We start from the raw sequence: 19620 nt of genomic DNA, 5'->3' as shown, positions 1-19620 counted from the left end.
AATGCGACAACGGATAGAGACAATCCCTGCCCACTGAGGGGCTCACAGTCTAATCGGGGGAGGCAGACGGACAAAAACAAGACAACATATTCACGATAAATAGAATCAAGGGGATGGACACCTCATTAACAAAATAAATAGGGTAATAAAATATATACAAATGAGCACAGTGCTGAGGGGAGGGGAAGGGAGAGGGGGAGGAGCAGAGGGAAAGGGGGTTTATCTGAGGGGAGGTGAAGGGGGAAGGGGGAGGAGCGGAAGGGGAGCAGAGAGGGAGCAGAGGGAAAAGGGGTATCTTAATCTGGGAAGGCCTCTCGGAGAAGGTGAGCTCTCAGTAGCGCTTTGAAGAGGGGAAGAGAGTTAGTTTGGCGAAGGTGAGGAGGGTGATCAACCGGGACTCAGCGTCCACTCCCCTCTTCAACTGGATCTGGGCTCCTCCAGTCCCCGAGATGGGAAAGGCAGGGGTTCCGTGGGGATTCGAGGACTTGCAGCCCGAAAACAAGGTGGGACAGACTCAGTGTGGCCTAGTGGATAGAGACCGGGCCTGGGAGTCAGAGACCAGGGCTTCTAATCTATGTCTGCTGTGTGACCTTGGGAAAGTCACTTCACTCCTCTGGGCCTCAGCTACCTCGTCCGTAAAACGGGGGTTGAGACTTGGGAGCCCCACCTGGGACGTGGACTACATCCAACCTGATTCGCTTATATCTCCTCCAGTGTCTGGCACGTAGTACATCCTTAAATACCACAATTATTATCGTTATTACTGGGGGGCTCCTCTAAGGGGGTGCGGAGCTCCAAATCGATTGGCTTTCTGCCATCAAATGGTCCCGCACCACCAAAACTTAACATCCTTCCAGCTCCGCTTTCCTCTTCGTGTCTGACTCACTGAAGCCGCGCAAGAATGGTGAGTTAAGTTGTCCCCGAGTGGGAGACCTTCTGTTCAGTGTGCGCGTTCTGCTGCTGAACTCAGCAAGAAGGCAGTGGAGAAGCCCAAGGTGACTGTGCTGGCAACAGAATCTAGGCCTCCGAATCAGAGGACCTGGGGTTCTAATCCCCGCTTCTCCGCTCTTCTGCTGTGTGACCACGACCAATTCACTTCTCCGTGCCTCAGTCCCCTCACCTGTAAAATGGGGATTAAGACTACGAGCCCCATGTGTGACAGGGACTGTGTTCGACCTGATTAGTTTGTAGTCATTCATTCAATAGTATTTATTGAGCACTTACTATGTGCAGAGCACTGTACTAAGCGCTTGGAATGTACAAATCGGTAACAGAGACAGTCCCTGCCCTTGGACAGACTTACAGCCTAATCGGGGGAGACAGACAGACAAAAACAATAGCAATATCTGCTCCAATGCTTAGTACAGTGCCTGGCACAATGTAAGTGCTTAACAAATACCATTTGAAAAAAAGCATCAGCCACTGACTCCCTGGATAATCAATCAGTGGTATTTACTGAGCACTTACTCTGTGTGGAGCACTGTACTGAGTCCTTGGGAGTATACAATAATAATAATAATAATAATGTTGGTATTTGTTAAGCACTTACTTTGTGCAGAGCACTGTTCTAAGCGCTGGGGTAGATACAGGGTGATCAGGTTGTCCCACGTGAGGCCTACAGTTAATCCCCATTTTACAGATGAGGTAACCGAGGCACAGAGAAGTAAAGTGACTTGCCCACAGTCACACAACTGACAAGTGGCAGAGCCGGGATTCGAACCCATGACCTCTGACTCCCAAGTCCGGGCTCTTTCCACTGAGCCACGCTGCTTCTCTACAGTACAATTCAGTGCCCATAATTGTGATATTTGTTAAGTGCCTACTATGTTCCAGGCACTGGACTAAACTCTGCGTTGAGGCAATGTAATCAGCCGTCACAGTCCCTGTCCCACCTGGGGCTCACAATCTACGAGAGAGGGGGAACAGGTATTAAAATCCCCATTACAGCTGAGGAAACCAAGGCCCAGAAAAGCTAAATGACTTGCCCAAGTTCACACAGCAGGCAAGTGATAGAGCCAGAATTAGAACCCAGAATTAGAACCCCGGTCTTCTGAATCCCAGGCCATGCAGTTTTTCCTGTTGGCTCCACTCCTAAGGTTGGTGACTCATAGAAAATGGGCAGGGAAGTGGGTCTCGTAGCCGGAATCGTCTCTCCTAGCGTGTTGCCATAGACTCTGCCCCCACCCCGCCCGAGGAGCGAAGGAAGCTTCCATGCTGGACTCCCCAGGGAGTGGTAGAGCAGAGGTTTCGTGGAAAGAACACGGGCCTGGAGGTCAGAGAACCTGAGTCCTAATCCCGGCTCTGCTACTTGCCTGCTGTGTGACCAGCTTGTCTCTTAAAATCACTTCTGTGTGCCTCAATTTCTTCATCTGTAAAATGGGGGTTAAATCCTACTCCCTCCTACTTAGACTGTGAGCCCCATGTGGAATTCTATTTGTTTTGATGTCTGTCTCCCCCCCATCTAGACTGTAAGCTCGATGTGGACTGGGAATGTGACTATTGTTATATCGTACTTTCCCAAGCGCTTAGTACAGTGCTCTGCACACAGTAAGCGCTCAATAAATACGAATGAATGAAAGAATGAATGAATTAACAGGGATTATGTCCCTCTTGATTATCTTCTTTCTATCCTCGTGTTTAGTACAATGCTTGGCAATCAATCCTTCCCCTCTTCAGAACCCTACTGAGAGCTCACCTCCTCCAAGAGGCCTTCCCAGACTGAGCTTCCCCTTTTCCCTCTGCTCCCTCCGCTCCCTCTCTGCTCCTCCCGCCCTCTGCTCCCTCCCCCTTCCCCCTTTCACCTCCCCTCAGCTAAGCCCCCTTTCCCTCTCCTCCTCCCCCTCTCCCTTCCCCTCCCCTCAGCACTGTGCTCACTTGTATATATTTTTATTACCCCATTTATTTGATTAATAAGGTGTCCATCCCCTTGATTCTATTTACCGTGATCAAGTTGTCTCGTTTTTGTCCGTCTGTCTCCCCTGATTAGACCGTGAGCCCGTCATTGGGCAGGGATTGTCATTCATTCATTCAATAGTATTTCTTGAGCACTTACTATGTGCAGAGCACTGTACTAAGCGCTTGAAATGTACAAATCGGAACAGATTGTCTCTATCTGTTGCCGAATTATACATGCCAAGCGTTTAGTACAGTGCTCTGCACATAGTAAGTGCTCAAGAAATACTACTGAATGAATCAATCAATTAATCAATCAATGGTGTTTATGCTGTGTGCAGAGCACTGAACTAAGCACTCGGAGAGTACAACAGAGTTGCTAGATGGTAGATTCCCTGCCTACATGGAGCTTACAGTCTAGAGGACATATAGAGCCCAGCTGTACTAGGCGTCTGGGGAGAGTACAACAGAGTTGATAGACATGTTCTCTGCCCTCATAGTGCTGAGTTGAGGACATAGAAGTCCCACAGGGCACATAGTAAGTGCTTAATACTATTTTTAAAAATGAGGTGTGGCCCAGCCCCTTATCACCCTACAAACAGAATTTACAACAGTCCTGCCGATTCTCAGATCAGCACTGCACCCAAATAGCCAACCCTGAGTCAGGTCCGAAGTAACCCAGGGCTGGGGGTTGGTTACTCCCAGTAACGCGTGGATTGAGTACTCTATTAAACACTAGGGATTAAATGATGATGGCATTTGTTAAGCGCTTACTATGTGCCAAGCACTGTTCTAAGCGCTGGAGAGGATACAAGGTGATCAGGTTGTCCCAGTGGGGCTCATAGTCGTAATGCCCATTCTTACAGATGACATAACTGAGGCCCAGAGAAGTTGACTTGCCCAAAGTGACACAGCTGACAAGCGGGGATTTGAACCCATGACTCCTGACTCCCCGGTCCGTGTTCTTTCCACTGAGCCGCGCTGCTTCTCTAATCCTACTCCCTCCTAGACCGTGAGCCATACGGGTCAGGAACTCTGTCCGATCCGTTTATATTGTATCTCCCCCAGAGCTTGGTACAGTGCTCGGCACACGGTGAGCACTGACCAAATGGCACAGTCACTACTAGATACAAGCCGATCCAGCTGGACACGATGACCTCATGAGCCGATAGCCCGGCCCGATACCTGGGGACTGAGAATACGGCCCATATAGGACTCCCCAGTGGATAGAGCACGGGCCTAGAGGTCAGGACCTGGGTTCTAATTCCAGCTCACTCATCTGCCATTAGACCTTGGCGAGTCACTTCACTTCTCTGTGCCTCAGTTACCTCATCTGTAAAATGGGGATTAAGACAGTGAGCCCTATGTAGGAAAGGGGCCGTGTCCAACCTGATTCATTTGTATCTGCCCTAGTGCTTAGCACAGTGCCTGGCACATCGTAAATGCTTAACGAAAACCATAAAAATCAAAACCAAAAAACCTCCTCCTTTGGATGTAGGAGTTCATAAGTCCCCATTTGAGCAAGGATAGCAATCTCTGCCTCCAGGGGATGCTCCCAGACACCTGCACAGGTCCTATATTACCCTAACCCATATCTAACACCCTCCCACAAAGCAAATCTGCTTCCCTATAATAATAATTATACTTATTAAGCACTTACTATGTGCCAAGCACCGTTCTAAGCGCTGAGGTAGATATGAGTTAATCAGTTTGGACAGTTCCTCTCCCACCTAAGGCTCACAGACTCAATCCCCATTTGACAGACGAGGTAACTGAGGGCCAGAGAAGTGAAGTGACTTGCCCAAGGTCTCAGCAGACACGTGGCAGAGCTGGGATCGGAACCCGCGACCTCCGACTCCCAGGCCTGTGCTCTATCCGCTCCGTCACACTGAGACTCAACTCTGATGTGAGTCACTGGGAGCTGGGCTAGGGCCTGTGTGTGTCCCCCTCATCCTTTCCTTCTCCTAGTACATCGCGACCAGCCTGTCATTTTCCCCTCGGGAGGGGAGCCGTGCGGCCGGATTAAGAGGAAAACGACCAGGTTGTGGACAGGCTAGCTTCCAGACGGGCCAAAGCCTAGGCGTGGTTTACCCTGGGTCTCCGGGAGAAAGATGGTGGCGGCTACCAGGTTGCCCACTTAACAGCGCCCCTCCTTCCCTCCAGCTTTGCAAGTTTCACGAGGGCCGGGTAAATCGCATCACCCAGCACCGGCCCTCAAGCCCAGACTCGGGACTTTCCCCGGTCTCCCCGTCCTCCCAAGGTCCAGTCTGGACCGAAAGGCACCTCCGCGAGCCGCCCTCTCCCCGGGGAGATAGGATCCTAGCCAGGGGAGAGGCCAGAGGCCGATCCGGAGGGCGGCCCGCTCCCACACAGAGACGGCCCGGTTTTATTAAAGGTTTATTCACCGATGTCCGGGGTTATTACACTGCTGGGTTTTGTACATTTTATTTAGACTCTTTACAGAAAGGGGGAAGAGATGGGGGGCAGAGGGGGCTCTGTGGGGGGACAACACAACAGTTCTTGGGGACAACCCCAGGATTAAATTATGGAGGAAACACCCAGCTGCTTCCTCTGTAGTGTTGCCGGGCGAGCTGTCGGGGGGCGGGGGGAACTGGGCACAGAGACAGCCACACGGAATGGGAGAGACGGACATTACAGACACACATCCACAGGTCACCGGGGTGGGGGCGGGGGCTCTCGGTCCCCCCACCCCCTCCTCCCATCGGATCCCGTCTTCCCCACGACTTACAGGGGGCTGAGGAGGGGGGCGAGCCCGAATCCCATCAGGCAGCAGGGAGGCCAGTGAACACGGAGGATTGGGGAGCGATGCCACCGGCCGACGGGAGGGCCCAAGGAGTGGCGCCGTTGGCTTTCGGGAGAATCGTCGGCCGCGGGGCCACCCCCGACAACGGAGCGCCGCCGGCGGAGACGAGCCCGAGGAGTGGCGCCGTCGGCCAAGGAGAGGGGGGGGCCCCCCCGGAATCATGCCATTGGCGGAGGAGGTCATCCCCAAGGTGCGATGCCAGTGGCCGAGGAGAGGCGCGCCCAAGGAGCGATGCCGTTCGACGAGGTGGGGGAAGGAGCCCCACCAGTGGAGTGACTGAGGGGAGGGGAGTGACCCCAGCCCGGGCCTTGTCTTCGCCCCTGGTTCCGTGAAGGTCGGGGAAGGAGGAGGTGTGGGTCAGAGGACCAGCTCCCCCAGGGTCCCTTCCCCAACTCTATCCCATTCCAAACACAAGCCAGGGGCCTAGGGAGGCGGGGGTGGGGATGGGGGAGGAAGGAAGGGTGCCCCATCTCACCCTGTGGGGGCATCAGGAGGGGGGGAGCTAAGTGAAAGAGCGGGGGGCCACCGGAGGGACAGGACTTGGACCAGGGGTGTGGAATGTGTCCCGGCCCCCCGCCCCCGCCCCCCGGCTTCAGTACCGTCGTGCTGGGGGCGCCTGCCGCCCTCCACCCTGGGGCTGCCGGATCGGGGGAGGGCGGGGGGGGCGGCCCGGAACCCCGGCCCCTTCCTCCTCCAGCCCCTCTCGGAGGCTCTGGGCCGGTAGAAGGGCTGGGGCCCGGGCTTCAGATTGGCAGATCGGGGAGCCCCCGGGGAGCGGCTGGGCCGGGCCGGTCGGGGGCCTCACTGCTCCTCCAGCCAGGACGGCTTCTCGGAGCCCGGAGGCCGCAGCTTGATGTTGAACTGCTGCAGCGTCTGCTCCAGCTGCTGCTGGTTCCCCGCAAAATAGGACGAGACGGCGTTGTGAAAGAGCAGGAGCTGCTTGTGCATCACCTTGATCTGGGGAGGAGACACGGTTGGGGGGGGAGGGGATGAGGTGGGGAGGAAGAAAGGAGCAGAGGGAGGGAGAGGGAAAGGGGGAGAGAGATGGAGAGAGGGAGGAGGGGGAGAGAGGGAAAAGAGGGGAGAGAGGGAAAGGGTGGGGAGAGAGGGAAAGGGGCAGAGAGAGGGAAAGGGGCAGAGAGAGGAAAAGGGGCAGAGAGAGGGGAAGGGACAGAGAGAGGAAAAGGGAGAGAGAGAGAAGGAAAAGGTGTGGGAGAAGGAAAGGGGGAGGAGGCCCAATCCAGCCTCAGCCCCAGGCTCCGACCAGGGTGGGGGCGGGCGGAAGAGGGGAGGGATGTCCCCGGTCCCCCGCAGTCCCTGACCTTGTTCTCCTCCAGGAATTTCAGCTTGATGGCCACGTCTCCGCGCAGCTTCTCGTACTTGTCACGGTGCGTCTGGAACGTGGCCTGCGCCGCCTCCAGCCGGCCCAGCGTGCCCGCGTCCCGCGGCCCCAAGCTCAGCTCCTCCAGGTCCGTGCGGTAGGCGTCGTACTCCAATCTGCCCGGCGGCGGGGTGAAGGGGGCGGTCTTGGAGGAGGCCCCGGGCTCCTCCCCTCCCCGCCACCCCCCACCCCGTGACGTCTCTGTTCCTCAACCCTACCCCTGCCAGCCCGCCCCTTCCCGTACCTGGCGGTTTCGTACTGCTTGACGGTCATGAGCGTGTCCTCCATGGTCTTGTTCACCAGCGTGTTGATGCTGGCGACGAAGAAGTTGACAGCTCCCAGCAGGGTCTCCCCGTTCTTACACAGCAGCTTCTGCGTCTCCGCGTTGTAACCGAACTCCTCCTGCACCGGCGGTCCCCCCCACCCCGCGAGTCAAGGTCACGCCCTCCTCCCCGGCCTCCGACTCCAAGGTCGCGGCCGGGACCCCTGGCGCGACGCTCCGACCCTCCCTCCCCCCGGCTCGTCCCCCCACGGGGGCTCCGGCTTCGGGCTCGGCCCCTTCCCGGCCGCGGCTCAGGCCCACGTCCTGCCCCGGGACCCACCCCGGGCACCTGAAGCTCAGGGGACTTCTGGCTGAGGTCGGCGAAGGCATCGCCGAGCGCGTGCTGGGTCTGCAGCAGGTTGTAGAGGTGCGAGGTGAGGGCGCGGCCCAGGTGCAGTACGCTCTCGTATTTGCGTTTTGTGTCCCGCAGCAGCTCGATCTGCAGCTCCAGCTCCAGGTCCACCGTGCGGGAGCCCCGGCCAAACCGCTCCGACAAAAGCTGCTTCGTGCACTGGGGACGGGAGCGGGAAGGGGTCAGGGACCCCGAGGGAATCCCGCATCCGGGGACCTGCCCCTCGTCCCCTCTCCCCGCCCCCCACGCCAACACCGGGGCGGCCCACCAACACATCGGGCGGCCCCTGCTTGGGCCCCTTCCCACGCACACCTTGTAGGTGTTGATGCCCCATTTCTTGACAATATCGAACTTCTCCCCAGCGATGCCACGGGCGGCCTCTTCCCCCGGCCCCGGGGGCGCTGCGCTGTGTGGCTGGTGCCGGCCAGACCCTGCGGGACAGGACGGACTCGCTGACCACTCCCCCCGGACGAAATCCGCCAGCCAGGGCCATTGCGCTTCCGGGCCCCCCGCCCGGCCCAGCCCACCCCGCAGGACCCGATGGCCAACTGAAACACACCGCCCTTACCCTGAGCTCATCGCACCCCACCTGTCCGCGACGAGGCCTCCCCCCTGGGCCGGATCCCGGGGCGCGGCCCTGGTTTTCCCGACCCGGCCCGGACCCCTGGTCCCCAACGACCGAGTCCGGTCCGAGTCCAAATGAGATGGGGATCGGGGTTCTACTTCTGGGGGTGCTGCCATGACTCTGACGGGTTCCCGGGAGCCTGGGGAAGGAGATGGAGGGCATGTGGGGGACCCGGGAGAACCTGAGCTGGCCTAAACCTTCCTGCCTAGATTCTGACGTGGGGGGGGGGGGGGGGGGTCTCCTCCCAAACCCAGGCGGATGGGTCCCGCTGACTCCCGCCCCCCTCACCAAACCCTGCAAGACTCACTGACCGCTGCCTTCCCGCCTCCATCGTCAGGCTCTGAGGCGCACACTGATCTGCCCCATGTCTTCTCCCGCGGGCCTCCTGAGCCCCGCACGGGCCGGAGAGCTCGCCTTATTCACCCCGGCCCATCTGCGTCCCCACCCCAAGCGTCCCGGGCTGCGTCTCAGGGGAAGGGAGGCAGGGGGGCGGCGCGGGGAGGGACACGCCATGTGAAAACACCACACACGGGCACGGCGGTGTATCTTGGAGCCCCGGCCCGGGGTGTGGTCGCATCTCGGCTACTCTTTCCCCCTCCCCCAGGTCCAAAACACAGGGGCCACCAAAGGGACACCCGGACCCGAGCCGGCTCGAGGAGCACCGCCCGCACGGGATCTAAAGGGCGGACCCTCAGCTCCGTGGCCTGGGACAGCCATCGCCCAGTCCGGGGCAGCCAGAGACTCCCATTCCCCAAGTGCGAGTTCGGGCCCGCCGAACGCGTGGGGTGAACCCGTGATCCCGGACACGCTCAGCTGGACCCCGGCCGGGCCCCGAACCCCTCAAGACCCCCGGTTCCCCCACGCCGCTTCACCTGTAGGGATGAGCCCCTCGGCAGAGCCCCCGTAGCCGCCGGAGACGATGCTCGTCTCGTTGAGGTTTGGCCCCGACACCATCACCTGCTGCAGGTCCTGCAAAGCCAGAGCGGGCGGGGGCTGGGGGACGGGGGCGTTGGAAGAGTCTGCAGGGCGGGCTGGGGGCGGGGGGAAACTACAGACAGGAGAGCTGAGGGGTGGGATGCGGCGCGGGGGTAGCCGGGCTAGGGGAAGGGGCGCTCTGGTGGAAAGCGGAGGTGGGGGACGTGGCAGGCCGGCGGACGCACGGTCAGGCGGTGGGACGGCGTGGGCAGGCGGGGGCCGCAGGGGAGGGTTTCCCCCGGGGCGGGGGTCCCGCACTCTACCTGTTCCAGCCCGTCGTCCTCCGGGAGCCGTCCTGCATCCCCATTCCCGTGGATGGGGATCTCCATCGTGGCCGCCTTTCCCAGTATCCCGTCCGTCATGGCTGAGGAGAGACGAGGGCGTCAGCGTTGCGCCCCTTCAGCCCCCCACCCTCCCACTGCCTCCCAGTCCCTCCTTCGCTCAACGGCACTGAGCGAGCGCTTACTACGCGCGGAGCACCGTACTAAGCGCCGGGAATGGCCAATTCACCCCCTCCCCGTGCCCCACGAGCGGGGCGGCCCGTGCGCCCGCCCCAGCCCATCCGTGGGGCTGCAACGTGGCCCTGGCACAGGGCTCCGGGCTTTGGGCCAGGAGGATTAGGGGGTGGAGCTGGCCGGAGGGCACCTGGACCCGTCTGGCCCGGGGCCCGGGCAGGGGCAGGGGGGCGCGACCCCCTTTGGAGGGCTCCAGGGGAGGGTGGCTTCTTGGGGGGCAGCCCCCCCCGCAGGGGGGAGGTGGGGGGATTGAAAGGGGGGCGAGGGAGGGGAGGCTGCCGTGTCGGGTGGGCTGGTCCTCTGCATCGTCCAGGCTGGAGGGCACATGGCAGGTCTTTCCCAGAGGCCTCCGGGGCAACGATGCCCCTCCAGGCTCAGGTTGGCCACCCCCGTCCTTGCCGGCTGCGCCCTCACCCGGAGCCTCGACTCCTCCCTCCACCGTCTCCTCCTCCTCCTCCTCTTCTTCCCCCTCCTCCTCCTCCTGCCGGGCCTCCCGGGGGGGGGGGAGAAGGAGGAGACCCGGGCCCGGGCCGGGAGGCTGCCGGCGGGTCGGGGACACGGCGGAAGTGACGTCCGAGGCCGGGCAGGCCAAAAGGGGCCGCCGGCCTCCGGCCAGGGCGGAAGTGACGTCGGAAGCCGGGCAGGCCAGAGGGAGGCCGCCGGCCTCCGGGAAGGGCGGAAGTGACGTCGGAAGGCCGCAGGACGACGGCGGCGGCGCCGGGCGCGCATGCGCACGGCCGTTCGATGGAGGCCCTGCAGCAGCAGCAGCTGCGGAACGTGAGCCGGGGGGACCGGGCGGCGGGGGGGGGGGCGTGACCTTTGACCTCCGAGGTCGGGGACGGGCCTGCGGCCTCTTTCCAAAGTCGGGGCTCCTCCCGTCCTTTCGGTGGGCGGGGAGGGGGGGACCCTGGGGTGGTCGTGGGTTCGAAACTCGCCTCCCCCGCCTCAGTTCCCTCCTCTGGAAAAGTGGGGCATCCTCATCCCCTTGCATCCCCCCGCCCCCAGCGCTTAGAACAGTGCTTGGCACATGATGAGCGCTTAGCAAGTGCCATCATTGTTACAGAAGCAGCCTGGCGCAGTGGAAAGAGCACGAGAGATCATAATTCTAATAATGTTGGTATTCGTTAAGCGCTGACTATGTGCAAAGCACTGTTCCAAGCGCTGGGGGATACAAGGTGATCAGGTTGTCCCACGTGGGGCGCACAGTTTGTTTTTTTTTTAATCCCCATTTGACAGATGAGGTAACTGAGGCACCGAGAAGTTAAGTGACTTGCCCAAGGTCACACAGCTGACTAGCGGCGGAGTCCGGATTAGAACCCATGACCTCTGACTCCCAAGCCCGCGCTCTTTCCACTGAGCCACGATCGTGGGTTCACATCCTACCCCCGCCACTTGTCCGCTGTGTGACTTTGGGCGAGTCACTTGACTTCTCTCGGCCTCAGTTCCCTCATCTGGAAAATGGGGATGAAGACTGTGAGCCCCATCATGGGACAACCTGTCACCTTGTATCCTCCCCAGCGCTTAGAACAGTACTTTGCACATAGTAAGTGCTTAAATGCCATCATCATTATTATTATTATTGCTGCGTGACTTTGGACAAGTCACTTCTCTGTGCCTCAGTTACCTCACCCGAGAGATGGGGGTTCAGATTGGGAGCCCCGCGTGGGGCGGGCAGCGGGGCCAACCTGCTCAGCTTACGTCTGCGCTTGGAGCGCTGCGGGGCACACATTAAGTGTTGAACAAGTGCCGTGGCTATTCTTCATTCAATCGCACTTATTAAGCGCTTACTGTGTGTAGAGCACTGTACTCGGCGCATCTGGGGGACTATAGCAATCATAATCATATTTGTTAAGCACTTACTACATATCGAGCACCGTTGTAAGCGTTGGGGTGGATACAAGGTAATCAGGTTGTCCCACGTGGGGCTCCCAGTCTTCATCCCCATTTTCCAGATGAGGTCACTGAGGCCCAGAGAAGTGAAGTGACTTGCCCAAGGTCACACAGCTGACAAGTGGCAGAGCTGGGATTAGAACCCACAACCTCTGACTCCCACTGGTCTGCTCTGAGACCTTGGGCAAGGCACTTCACTTCTCTGGGCCTCAGTTCCCTCATCTGGAAAATGGGGATTGAGATTGTGAGCCCCACGTGGGACAACCCGATGACCTCGTGTCTACCCCAGCGCTTAGAACAGTGCTTGGTCCATAGTAAGCGCTTAGCAAATACCATCATTATTTTATTATTGTTTAACAAATATCATTATTCAGTCGTATTTATTAAGCACTTACGGTGTGCAGACAATAAGCACTAAGCACATGGGTAGAGCACGAGCATTATCATTATGAGTACCCCGGTACTTATTACTTTGTCTGGCATACAGTAAGTGCTTAAATACCCTAAAAAAAGAGGAAGCATCCTTGGGGTTTTCTGCAGCAGATACAGTTGTCGAGATCATCACTGTTTATTGTTGTACTTTCCCAAGCGCCTGGTACAGTGTTCTGCACACAGTAAGTGCTTAATAAATACGATGGAATGAATGAATGAGGTGTCTGAGAGGGGAGGGTGACAGGAGAGCACCTGGAACAGTGCTTGACGTCTAGTAAGTGCCTAACAAATAGGACAATAGTAAGAGACCCTCCTTCTCCCTCTCCTATTCCCGCCATCTTCTCACCTCCATCCTTTTCCCCAGTTTCCCGAGATTCCCGTAGCCGGATGAGACCCGTCGTCCTTTCGGGCCCCGGCAGGGAACAGCAAGGGAAGCAGCTTGGCCTAGCGGATAGAGCAGGGGCCTGGGAGCCAGAAGGACCTGGGTTCTAATCCTGCTCCGTCACTCGTCGGCTGTGTGACCTTGGCAAGTCACTTCACTTCTCCGTGCTTCAGTTCCCTCATCTGCAAAAATGAGGGTTAAGACTGGTTCCACATGTGACATGGACTGTGTAGATTGTATTGATTGAGCGCTTACCGTGTGCAGAGCACCGTCCTGAGCTCTTAGGAGAATACAGTACAACAGTGAAACAGCGGGAACGTGTTTGTTTATTGCTCTCCCGAGTGCTTAGTGCAGTGCTCTGCACACAGGAAGCGCTCAATAAATATGACTGAGCGAATGAATGAATAACAGGCACATTCCCTCCCCACAGTGAGCTTACAGTCTAGAGGGTCCAACCTGATTAACGTTGTGTCTCTCCTCCCAGCGCTCAGTACAGAGGCTGGCACATAGCAAGCGCTCAAAACCATTAAAAAGAGAAAACAGGGCCACTTCTCATAGTCATCTCCCCGTGGCACGTGGCCTGGGGACGTGGCCGGGTGGGCCAGCCCCTTCATCTCTCACCTTCCCCAATTTCCCTTCCAGCTCCGGGATTTCCTGTTGGTCTACAACCGGCTGACGGAGCTGTGCTTCGAGCGCTGTGTGCCCAGCCTGCACTACCGTGCTCTGGCCCCTGATGAGGTGGGCACCGGGGGCAGGGAGGGGCCGAGGACCCCGCGCCCTCTCCTCTGACCCAGCTCTTCCCCGCTTCCCGCCCCTCCCCTCGTCCTCCCCTGCAGGAAGCCTGCCTGGACAGCTGCGCGGGGAAGTTCGTCCGCTCCAACCACCGCCTCATGGCCGCCTACATGCAGCTGATGCCCACCCTGGTGCAGCGGCGGGTCGCCGACCTGGAGGCCGGCGCTGCCGCGGCCGGGGTCGAGCCCGCCGCCCCGCCCGGCCCCGAGAGCGGCGAGGTGCCCAGCCCCCAGCTGGAGCCCAAGGACGTCCCGGCCGGCCAGCGCAGTCTGTCAGACCCCACCGGCTAGGGCTCCGGCCTGCTTTTCCTTCCCGGACTGCTGGGCCGCAAGCACTCTGAGCCATCCACGCTCTCCGTTCCCTCCCCCGGCGGCTCCCGGGAGGGCGGCACAGGTCGGAGTCGTATACGGAGGGCGGGGCGGGTGCAAAGGAGATCTAGGACAGAGCAACATCTGAGGGGGTCGTCGGGATGGAACAGCAGTTACGGACTGGAGACGGTTGCCCTTGCCAGGGAGCGGTGCCCGCGGGGTGGAGCAGCGGGTCTGGGACCCGGACAGCTAGCTGCCAGGCACCGGGAAGACGCTGGACTCCCACCGGGGGAACCCTCCGGACCTGCTCCCTCTCTGCTTCCCCCATCCAGCCTGGATCCTCTCGAGGGCTGGTCACCCCGGCCGGACCAGGACCCTGCTTAGACAGCGGGGAGGGACAGACCGCAGCCTCACCTTTCCCGTCGCCAATAAATTAGTTTCCGTCCGGCTCGAGGCCTCCGCTGTGCGTGGGCGAGGGGGTGGGGGAAAGAGGGAGAGGAAGGCCAGGTGGGGAGCTCCTGCCCCACCGTCACGCCTCGCTTCTTGCCATTTTAGGGCGATTGAGAAAGGGGAGGGGATGTAGCTGCCAGTTGAGGGTTGATAGTAGGCTGGGCAGAGGCCCAGTCAGTGGGGCATTCTCCCTGTCCGCCCCCGGCGGCCCGGGGCCTGGGGAAGTAGTCCAGATCAACCCCGACTGGCTTCACCTGGCAGGGCGGAGCGGGCCAGGCGGGATTGGGATTTATTGCTGAAGATCATTTCAAAGGCTCCAAAAGGTGGGAGGAACCAGGTGTGTCATCCGGCCCCGAGGTCCCCCGATCGATGGAATTTGCCCCATAGACACAGCTCGACTGAGTCACTCTGGCCACACGCACCCAGGAAGAAAATGGGTCTTGGGGCCATTTGGGCTTAAGGAGCCACTTAGCATCTTTTACTGCTCGCCGCTCACCCCCTTTAAGGCCCCTCTGTCCCGCCCAGACGGCTGCGTATGGAACTGACCGACCTTAGGCGTCTAGTCGGTTCTGCTCTGTCGAACTGTGGCTTGGCTCAAAGATGGTGCCGCTTGCTGATGGTGAGATTCTGTCCAGGTGTGTGAATGTCATCACACTGTACCCAGGAAGATAAAATGGTGTTCCTTTCCGGTCCCTCGCCGTTGAGGGGACGGGTACGTATCGCCGCCAACGGGATGGACGCTTGAGTTGTTTTTGCGGTAGAGGTGATGGTTTGCACTCCGCCATCCTCACTCTCCCCCGTCTCAGAGGCTCACACAGATGGGAGGTAAGAACCAGGCCGTTTTTGTGGAGATCGTGTTCTTGAGAAGCGGGGTGGCCTAGTGGAAAGAGGACCTGGGTTCTAATCCTGCCACACCCCTCGTCTGCTGGGTAATCTTGGCCATGTCCCTTAACTTCTCTGGGCCTCAAGTTCCCTCACCTTCAAAATGGGGATTTAATACCCGCCCTCTCTCCTACTTAGGTGGCGAACCCCTTGGGGGAACTGATTACCTTGTATCCACCCCTGTGCTTAATACAGTGCTTGACACGTAGTAAGTTCTTTATTATTAGTATGAGCGTGGGTCTGGGGATCAGAGGACGTGGGTGGTGATCCCGGATCTGTCACTTGTGTGCTGTGTGACCTTGGGCAGGTGACTTCACTCTTCTGTGCCTCAGTTACCTCAAGCATAAAAGGAGGATTAAATCCGGGAGCCTCACGTGGGACGTGAACTGCGTCCAAGGTGTTGATCTTGTATCTACCCCCACGGTACCCAGCACACGAGTAAGTTCTTTATACCATATAAAGAAACCAAAAACTGCTTGCAAGTAAACCCACATAGTATTTATGCCTTGACTAACACCCTCTGATATTGCACTGTGTTCGGTGGACAGAGTGTGGGGCAGAGGGGTCCCGTTCCGGTTCTGCCACTTGTCTAATATGTGACGCTGGGCAAGTCATTTTTTTGAAAATCCTTTACATGCTATTTGTTAAACTCCCCCTAAATGCCAGGCACTGTAAAAGCTAATCGGGTAGGACGCAGTCCACGTCCCACTTGGGACTCACCGTCTTAACCCCCATTTTACAGGTGAGGTAAGCGAGGCACAGAGAAGCTTGTCCAAGATCACAGAGCAGGTAGCTGGGATTAGAACCCAGATCCTCTGATTTCCAGAGACCTGTCCTCTTTCCAGGAAGCCAAACAAGTGGGAAACACCACTCCCTTCACTTCCTCTCCACTAACTCTATTCTTGACCTCTGGCAATCGTCATTTCACCCCCTGAACTCTATTGTGACTGTGCTCACCAAAGCGTCCATTGACTTCCTCTTTGCAAATTTAATGGCCTCTTTTCTGATCTAATCCTTTCCCTTTCTAGGCTGCCTTTGATAAAAAATAATAATTGTCATATTTATTAAGCGCTTACTGCATGCCAGGAACTATACTAAGCGCTGGAGTGGATGCAGGCAAATGGGGTTGGACACAGTCCCTGCCCCACGTGGGGCTCCCAGTCTCCATCCCCATTTCACAGATAAGGGAACCGAGTCAAAGAGAAGTGAAGTGACCCAAAGTCACACAGCGGTGGTGGAGCCGGGATTAGAACCCATGGCCTTCTGACTCCCAGGCCCGTTCTCTATCCCCTGCACCGTGCTGCTTCTCCAAGCCTTTGACACTACTGGCCACTCTCTTCTAGCAACTCGATCTCACCTGTTTCTCTTCTTCACTGACCACGCCTCGGTCTCTGCTGCCTCCTCTTCGTCTCGGCGGCTAACGGAAGCAGCGTGGCCTATCGTAAAGAACACAGGACTGGGAATCACGAGACCTGGGTTCTAATCCCCACTGCACCACTTGCCTGCTGTGTGACCTTGGCCAAGTCACGTTGCCTCTGCCTCAGTTTCTTCACCTGTAAAATGGGGATTAAATCTCCGTTCTCCCTCCCCTGAGACTGTGAATCCCATTTTTTATGGTATTTGATAAGCGCTTACCATCTGTCAAGTGCTGTTTTAAGCGCTGCATAGCTTAGTTTAATTAACCTAGTTTACTACTTGTCCTAAATGGGGTTCATAGTCAAAGTAGGGAGACTAGGGATTGAATCCCCTTTTTTCAGGTGAGGAAACTGAGGCACAGCATAGGGGACAGGGACTGTCTGATCTAATTGCACTTTACCCCAGAGCACATGTAAGGGATTAATTGATTCCATTATTATTATGGCTACCAATAATACCTGTGGCTATACACAAGACTCTGTTTTCAGTCCTCTACCAATCTTTCTTAAATTCCTCTCTCGGGAAGCTCACCTGCTCTTGTGACTTCAGCTGCCATCTCTATATGGATGCCTACCAAGCTTATCTTACCCTCCTGCACCGTAAATATCCGTAATTCATTTATTATATCCATGATTTACTGATTACAGCCAAATTTATTTATATTAATGTCTCCCCCTCTAGACTAAGCTCGTTGTGGGCAGGGATCGTATCCACCAACTCTGTTAAATGGTACTCTGCCAAGCACTTCATGCAGTTCTCTGGATACAGTAAGCACTCAATAAATACAGTTGATCTACTGACTGATTGGACCTCTTGCTTGCCTGATATCTCACAATTTTTCTTGCAAGAAGGGAATCAAGCCCAAAGAAAATGGCCAGCTTTCAAATACTGGTCAGGTCCAATGACATAGGCCTGTCCAGCATTTCATACATTCATTCCGTTGTATTTATTGAGTGCTTACTGTGTGCAAAGCGCAGTACTAAGCACTTGGGAGAGTACAATATAACAAAGAGACACATTCCCTGCCCACAACGAGTTTACAGTCTAGAGGGGGAGACAGACAATATTCCAAGCGCTTAGTACAGTGCTCTGCACATAGTAAGCGCTCAATAAATACTATTGAATGAATGAATATAAATTACAGATACGTACATAAATGTGATGGGGGCTGGGACGGGCGGATTAATAAAGGGAGCAAGTCAGGACAACACAGAAGGGTGAGGGAGAAGAGGAAAGGAGGGTCTTTTGGAGGAGGTGTGTTTTCAATAAGACTTTGAAGCAGGGGAGAGTAATTGGTACGAGGAGAGAAGGCGTTCAAGGCCAGAGGTGGGTTATGGGCGGAAGATTGGCGGTGAGATGGATGTGATCGAGGTACAGTGAGAAGGTCAGCATTAGAGGAGCAAAGTGTGCGGGCTGAGTTGTAGTAGGAGAGTAGCTAGATGAGGTAGGAAGGGGCAAGGTGATCGAGTGCTTTAAAGCCAATGGTGAGGAATTTTAATTTGAAGCAGAGATGGATGGGCAACCACTGGAGTTCCTTGAGGAGCGGGAAAACTGGCCTGAACGTTTTTGTAGAAAAATGATCCGGGCGGTAGAGTGAAGTACGGACTGGACTGGGGAGAGAAAGGAGGCGGGGAGGTGAGCAAGGAGACTGATTCAGTAATCAAGGGGGGACAGGATTAGTGGTTGGATGGAGAGGAAAGGGCAGATTTTAGCGATGTTGTGAAAGTGGAATCGATTGGATTTAGTAATGGATTGAATCTGTGGGTTGAATAAGAGGAGTCAAGGATAACGCCAAGGTTATGGGCTTGTGAGACAGAAAGGATGGTGGTGTCCCCTACAGTGATGGGAAAGTTAGTGGGAGGACAAAGTTAGGGTGGGAAGATAAGTTCAGTACTTCCCCTGGACACTCAAGATCTGGACAGATCAACAGATAAATCAAACAGCTTCTTGGCTCTCCCTGTGACTGCAGGGCTCACCGCCTCCATTTTCCAGGGGCCGCAGCTGGGTGGGATGGGTGGGGGTGGGGATAGGTTAATTACGGTATTAAGTGGTCACCAGGTGTCAAGCAAGGTGCTAAGCCTGGAATTGAAACAGTGGGATGAGCAGGAGGTTAGGTTTGGGGGCGGGGGTGAAGAGTGTGATCTGATGAGCGAGGACGGGGAAGAAGGACAGACCAGCGGGTGGAGAGCCTTGGCGCCAGGGCTCAGGAGGAGTTTGAGGCCAGAAGAGGTGTGATGGGTTCCACAAGACGTTTCTATAAGGGTAGGGTGGACTCCCGAGAGAAGTTTGGGCGTGGGAGACCAGTAAGGGCCGTCACGGGGATGCTGCCCGGAGGGTAGGGGGCTGAACTGGGGTGGGGGGCCGTGGGAGTTCGGGGGAAGGAGAGTGTTGTCAGGGGGAAAAAAATAAAAGCCAGCTGTTCAGTGTAAAGGGCCGGACCACAGGTGACTTGCGCTTCTGTCATTTGGCCAGTTAAGAAAGGAGTCGAAGTGGGTAAGAGGGGGGCGGGGGGCAAGCCAGGGCCGGGCCGGCTCCAAAGGTGCCAAGCCGGGAACGGGAGGCCTTCGGTGCTTGGTTTTTTCCTGCGCTGCCCCCTCCCATACTGATGATGGTGGTATTCGTTAAGCGCTTACTATGGGCCAAGCACTGTTCAAAGCGCGGGGGCAGACACGGAGTCCTCAGGTTGTCCCACGTGGGGCTCACAATCATCATCCCCATTTTCTAAATGAGGGAACCGAGGCCCAGAGAAGTGAAGCGACTTGCCCAAAGTGACCCAAGCTGACAAGTGGCAGGGCCGGGATTGGAACCCATGACTTCCGACTTCCAAGCCCGGGCTCTTTCCTCTGAGACACGCTACTTCCATCCCTGGCCGATCCCCGCTCCGGCCCCGTCCTCTGTCCCACCCCCCTTTCGGTCCCTTGTCCCCCCTCCTCCAGCCCCCATCCTCCAGTCCGCCCTCCGGTCCCCGCTCTGGGCTCCCTACTCCAACCTCCCTTCCAGTCCCTCCCTTCTCCTGTCCCCCATCCTCCAGTCCCCCCCGACCCCCTCCTCCAGGCCCCTTCCTCCGGCCCCCTCCTCCAGTCCGGCCTCTCCGTCCCCCCTCGGGCCCCCTCCTCCTGTCCCCCTCCCTCCAGTCCCCCCCCTGCTCCTGTGCCGCCCAGTCTTGTCCCCCCCGCCCTTCC

The 19620-nt window shown here is 57.4% G+C and overlaps 2 protein-coding genes and 1 long non-coding RNA gene across 6 annotated transcripts; 1 reads left to right on the top strand and 2 right to left on the bottom strand.

Annotated features, from left to right (window-relative positions):
• Positions 1-5276: 5276 nt before the first annotated feature.
• ARFIP2 (ADP ribosylation factor interacting protein 2) lies at positions 5277-10338 on the bottom strand. Of its 4 annotated transcripts, none has more exons than XM_029083191.1 (8): positions 10301-10338; positions 9635-9735; positions 9269-9389; positions 8084-8202; positions 7700-7930; positions 7342-7499; positions 7039-7213; positions 5277-6673 (listed from the first exon to the last, which is right to left on the bottom strand). In XM_029083191.1, exons 2-8 carry the CDS (start codon positions 9731-9733, stop codon positions 6518-6520), a joined length of 1059 nt encoding a protein of 352 aa, XP_028939024.1. In that variant the 5' UTR covers positions 9734-9735; positions 10301-10338; the 3' UTR covers positions 5277-6517. The 4 variants fall into 4 exon arrangements, with proteins under 4 accessions (XP_028939024.1, XP_028939032.1, XP_028939041.1 ...); XM_029083199.1 differs by having other exon boundaries at positions 7709-7930; XM_029083208.1 differs by having other exon boundaries at positions 9269-9365.
• A 191-nt stretch (positions 10339-10529) lies between these two features.
• Positions 10530-14140, top strand: TIMM10B (translocase of inner mitochondrial membrane 10B). Its single transcript, XM_029083231.2, has 3 exons — positions 10530-10663; positions 13233-13328; positions 13427-14140. The coding sequence occupies exons 1-3, from the start codon at positions 10631-10633 to the stop codon at positions 13670-13672; spliced, it is 375 nt and encodes a 124-aa protein (XP_028939064.1). The 5' UTR covers positions 10530-10630; the 3' UTR covers positions 13673-14140.
• Positions 14141-14385: 245 nt separating this feature from the next.
• On the bottom strand, positions 14386-16519 carry LOC114818248. The gene is made up of 2 exons (XR_003766087.2): positions 16380-16519; positions 14386-15017 (listed from the first exon to the last, which is right to left on the bottom strand). It is a non-coding gene; the product is annotated as an uncharacterized LOC114818248 (long non-coding RNA).
• Between the last annotated feature and the right edge of the window lie 3101 nt (positions 16520-19620).

This window comes from Ornithorhynchus anatinus, chromosome 2 (genome assembly GCF_004115215.2).
Source record: "Ornithorhynchus anatinus isolate Pmale09 chromosome 2, mOrnAna1.pri.v4, whole genome shotgun sequence".
Taxonomy (NCBI): domain Eukaryota; kingdom Metazoa; phylum Chordata; class Mammalia; order Monotremata; family Ornithorhynchidae; genus Ornithorhynchus; species Ornithorhynchus anatinus.
The sequence above is the reverse complement of the archived record's forward strand: the minus strand, read 5'-3'. Positions and strand labels throughout refer to the sequence as shown.

Excerpts from the sequence above, each read along its gene's own strand:
- ARFIP2 (XM_029083191.1), bottom strand. The coding sequence starts at position 9,733 with ATGACGGACGGGATACTGGGAAAGGCGGCCACGATGGAGATCCCCATC. Across the intron at positions 8,203-9,268 it reads CGAGGGGCTCATCCCTACAG|GGTCTGGCCGGCACCAGCCA; the intron begins GTGAAGCGGCGT and ends CCTGTCCCGCAG. Across the intron at positions 7,931-8,083 it reads GGGGCATCAACACCTACAAG|TGCACGAAGCAGCTTTTGTC; the intron begins GTGTGCGTGGGA and ends TCCCGTCCCCAG.
- TIMM10B (XM_029083231.2), top strand. The coding sequence starts at position 10,631 with ATGGAGGCCCTGCAGCAGCAGCAGCTGCGGAAC. Across the intron at positions 10,664-13,232 it reads AGCAGCAGCAGCTGCGGAAC|CTCCGGGATTTCCTGTTGGT; the intron begins GTGAGCCGGGGG and ends TTTCCCTTCCAG. Across the intron at positions 13,329-13,426 it reads GTGCTCTGGCCCCTGATGAG|GAAGCCTGCCTGGACAGCTG; the intron begins GTGGGCACCGGG and ends CCTCCCCTGCAG.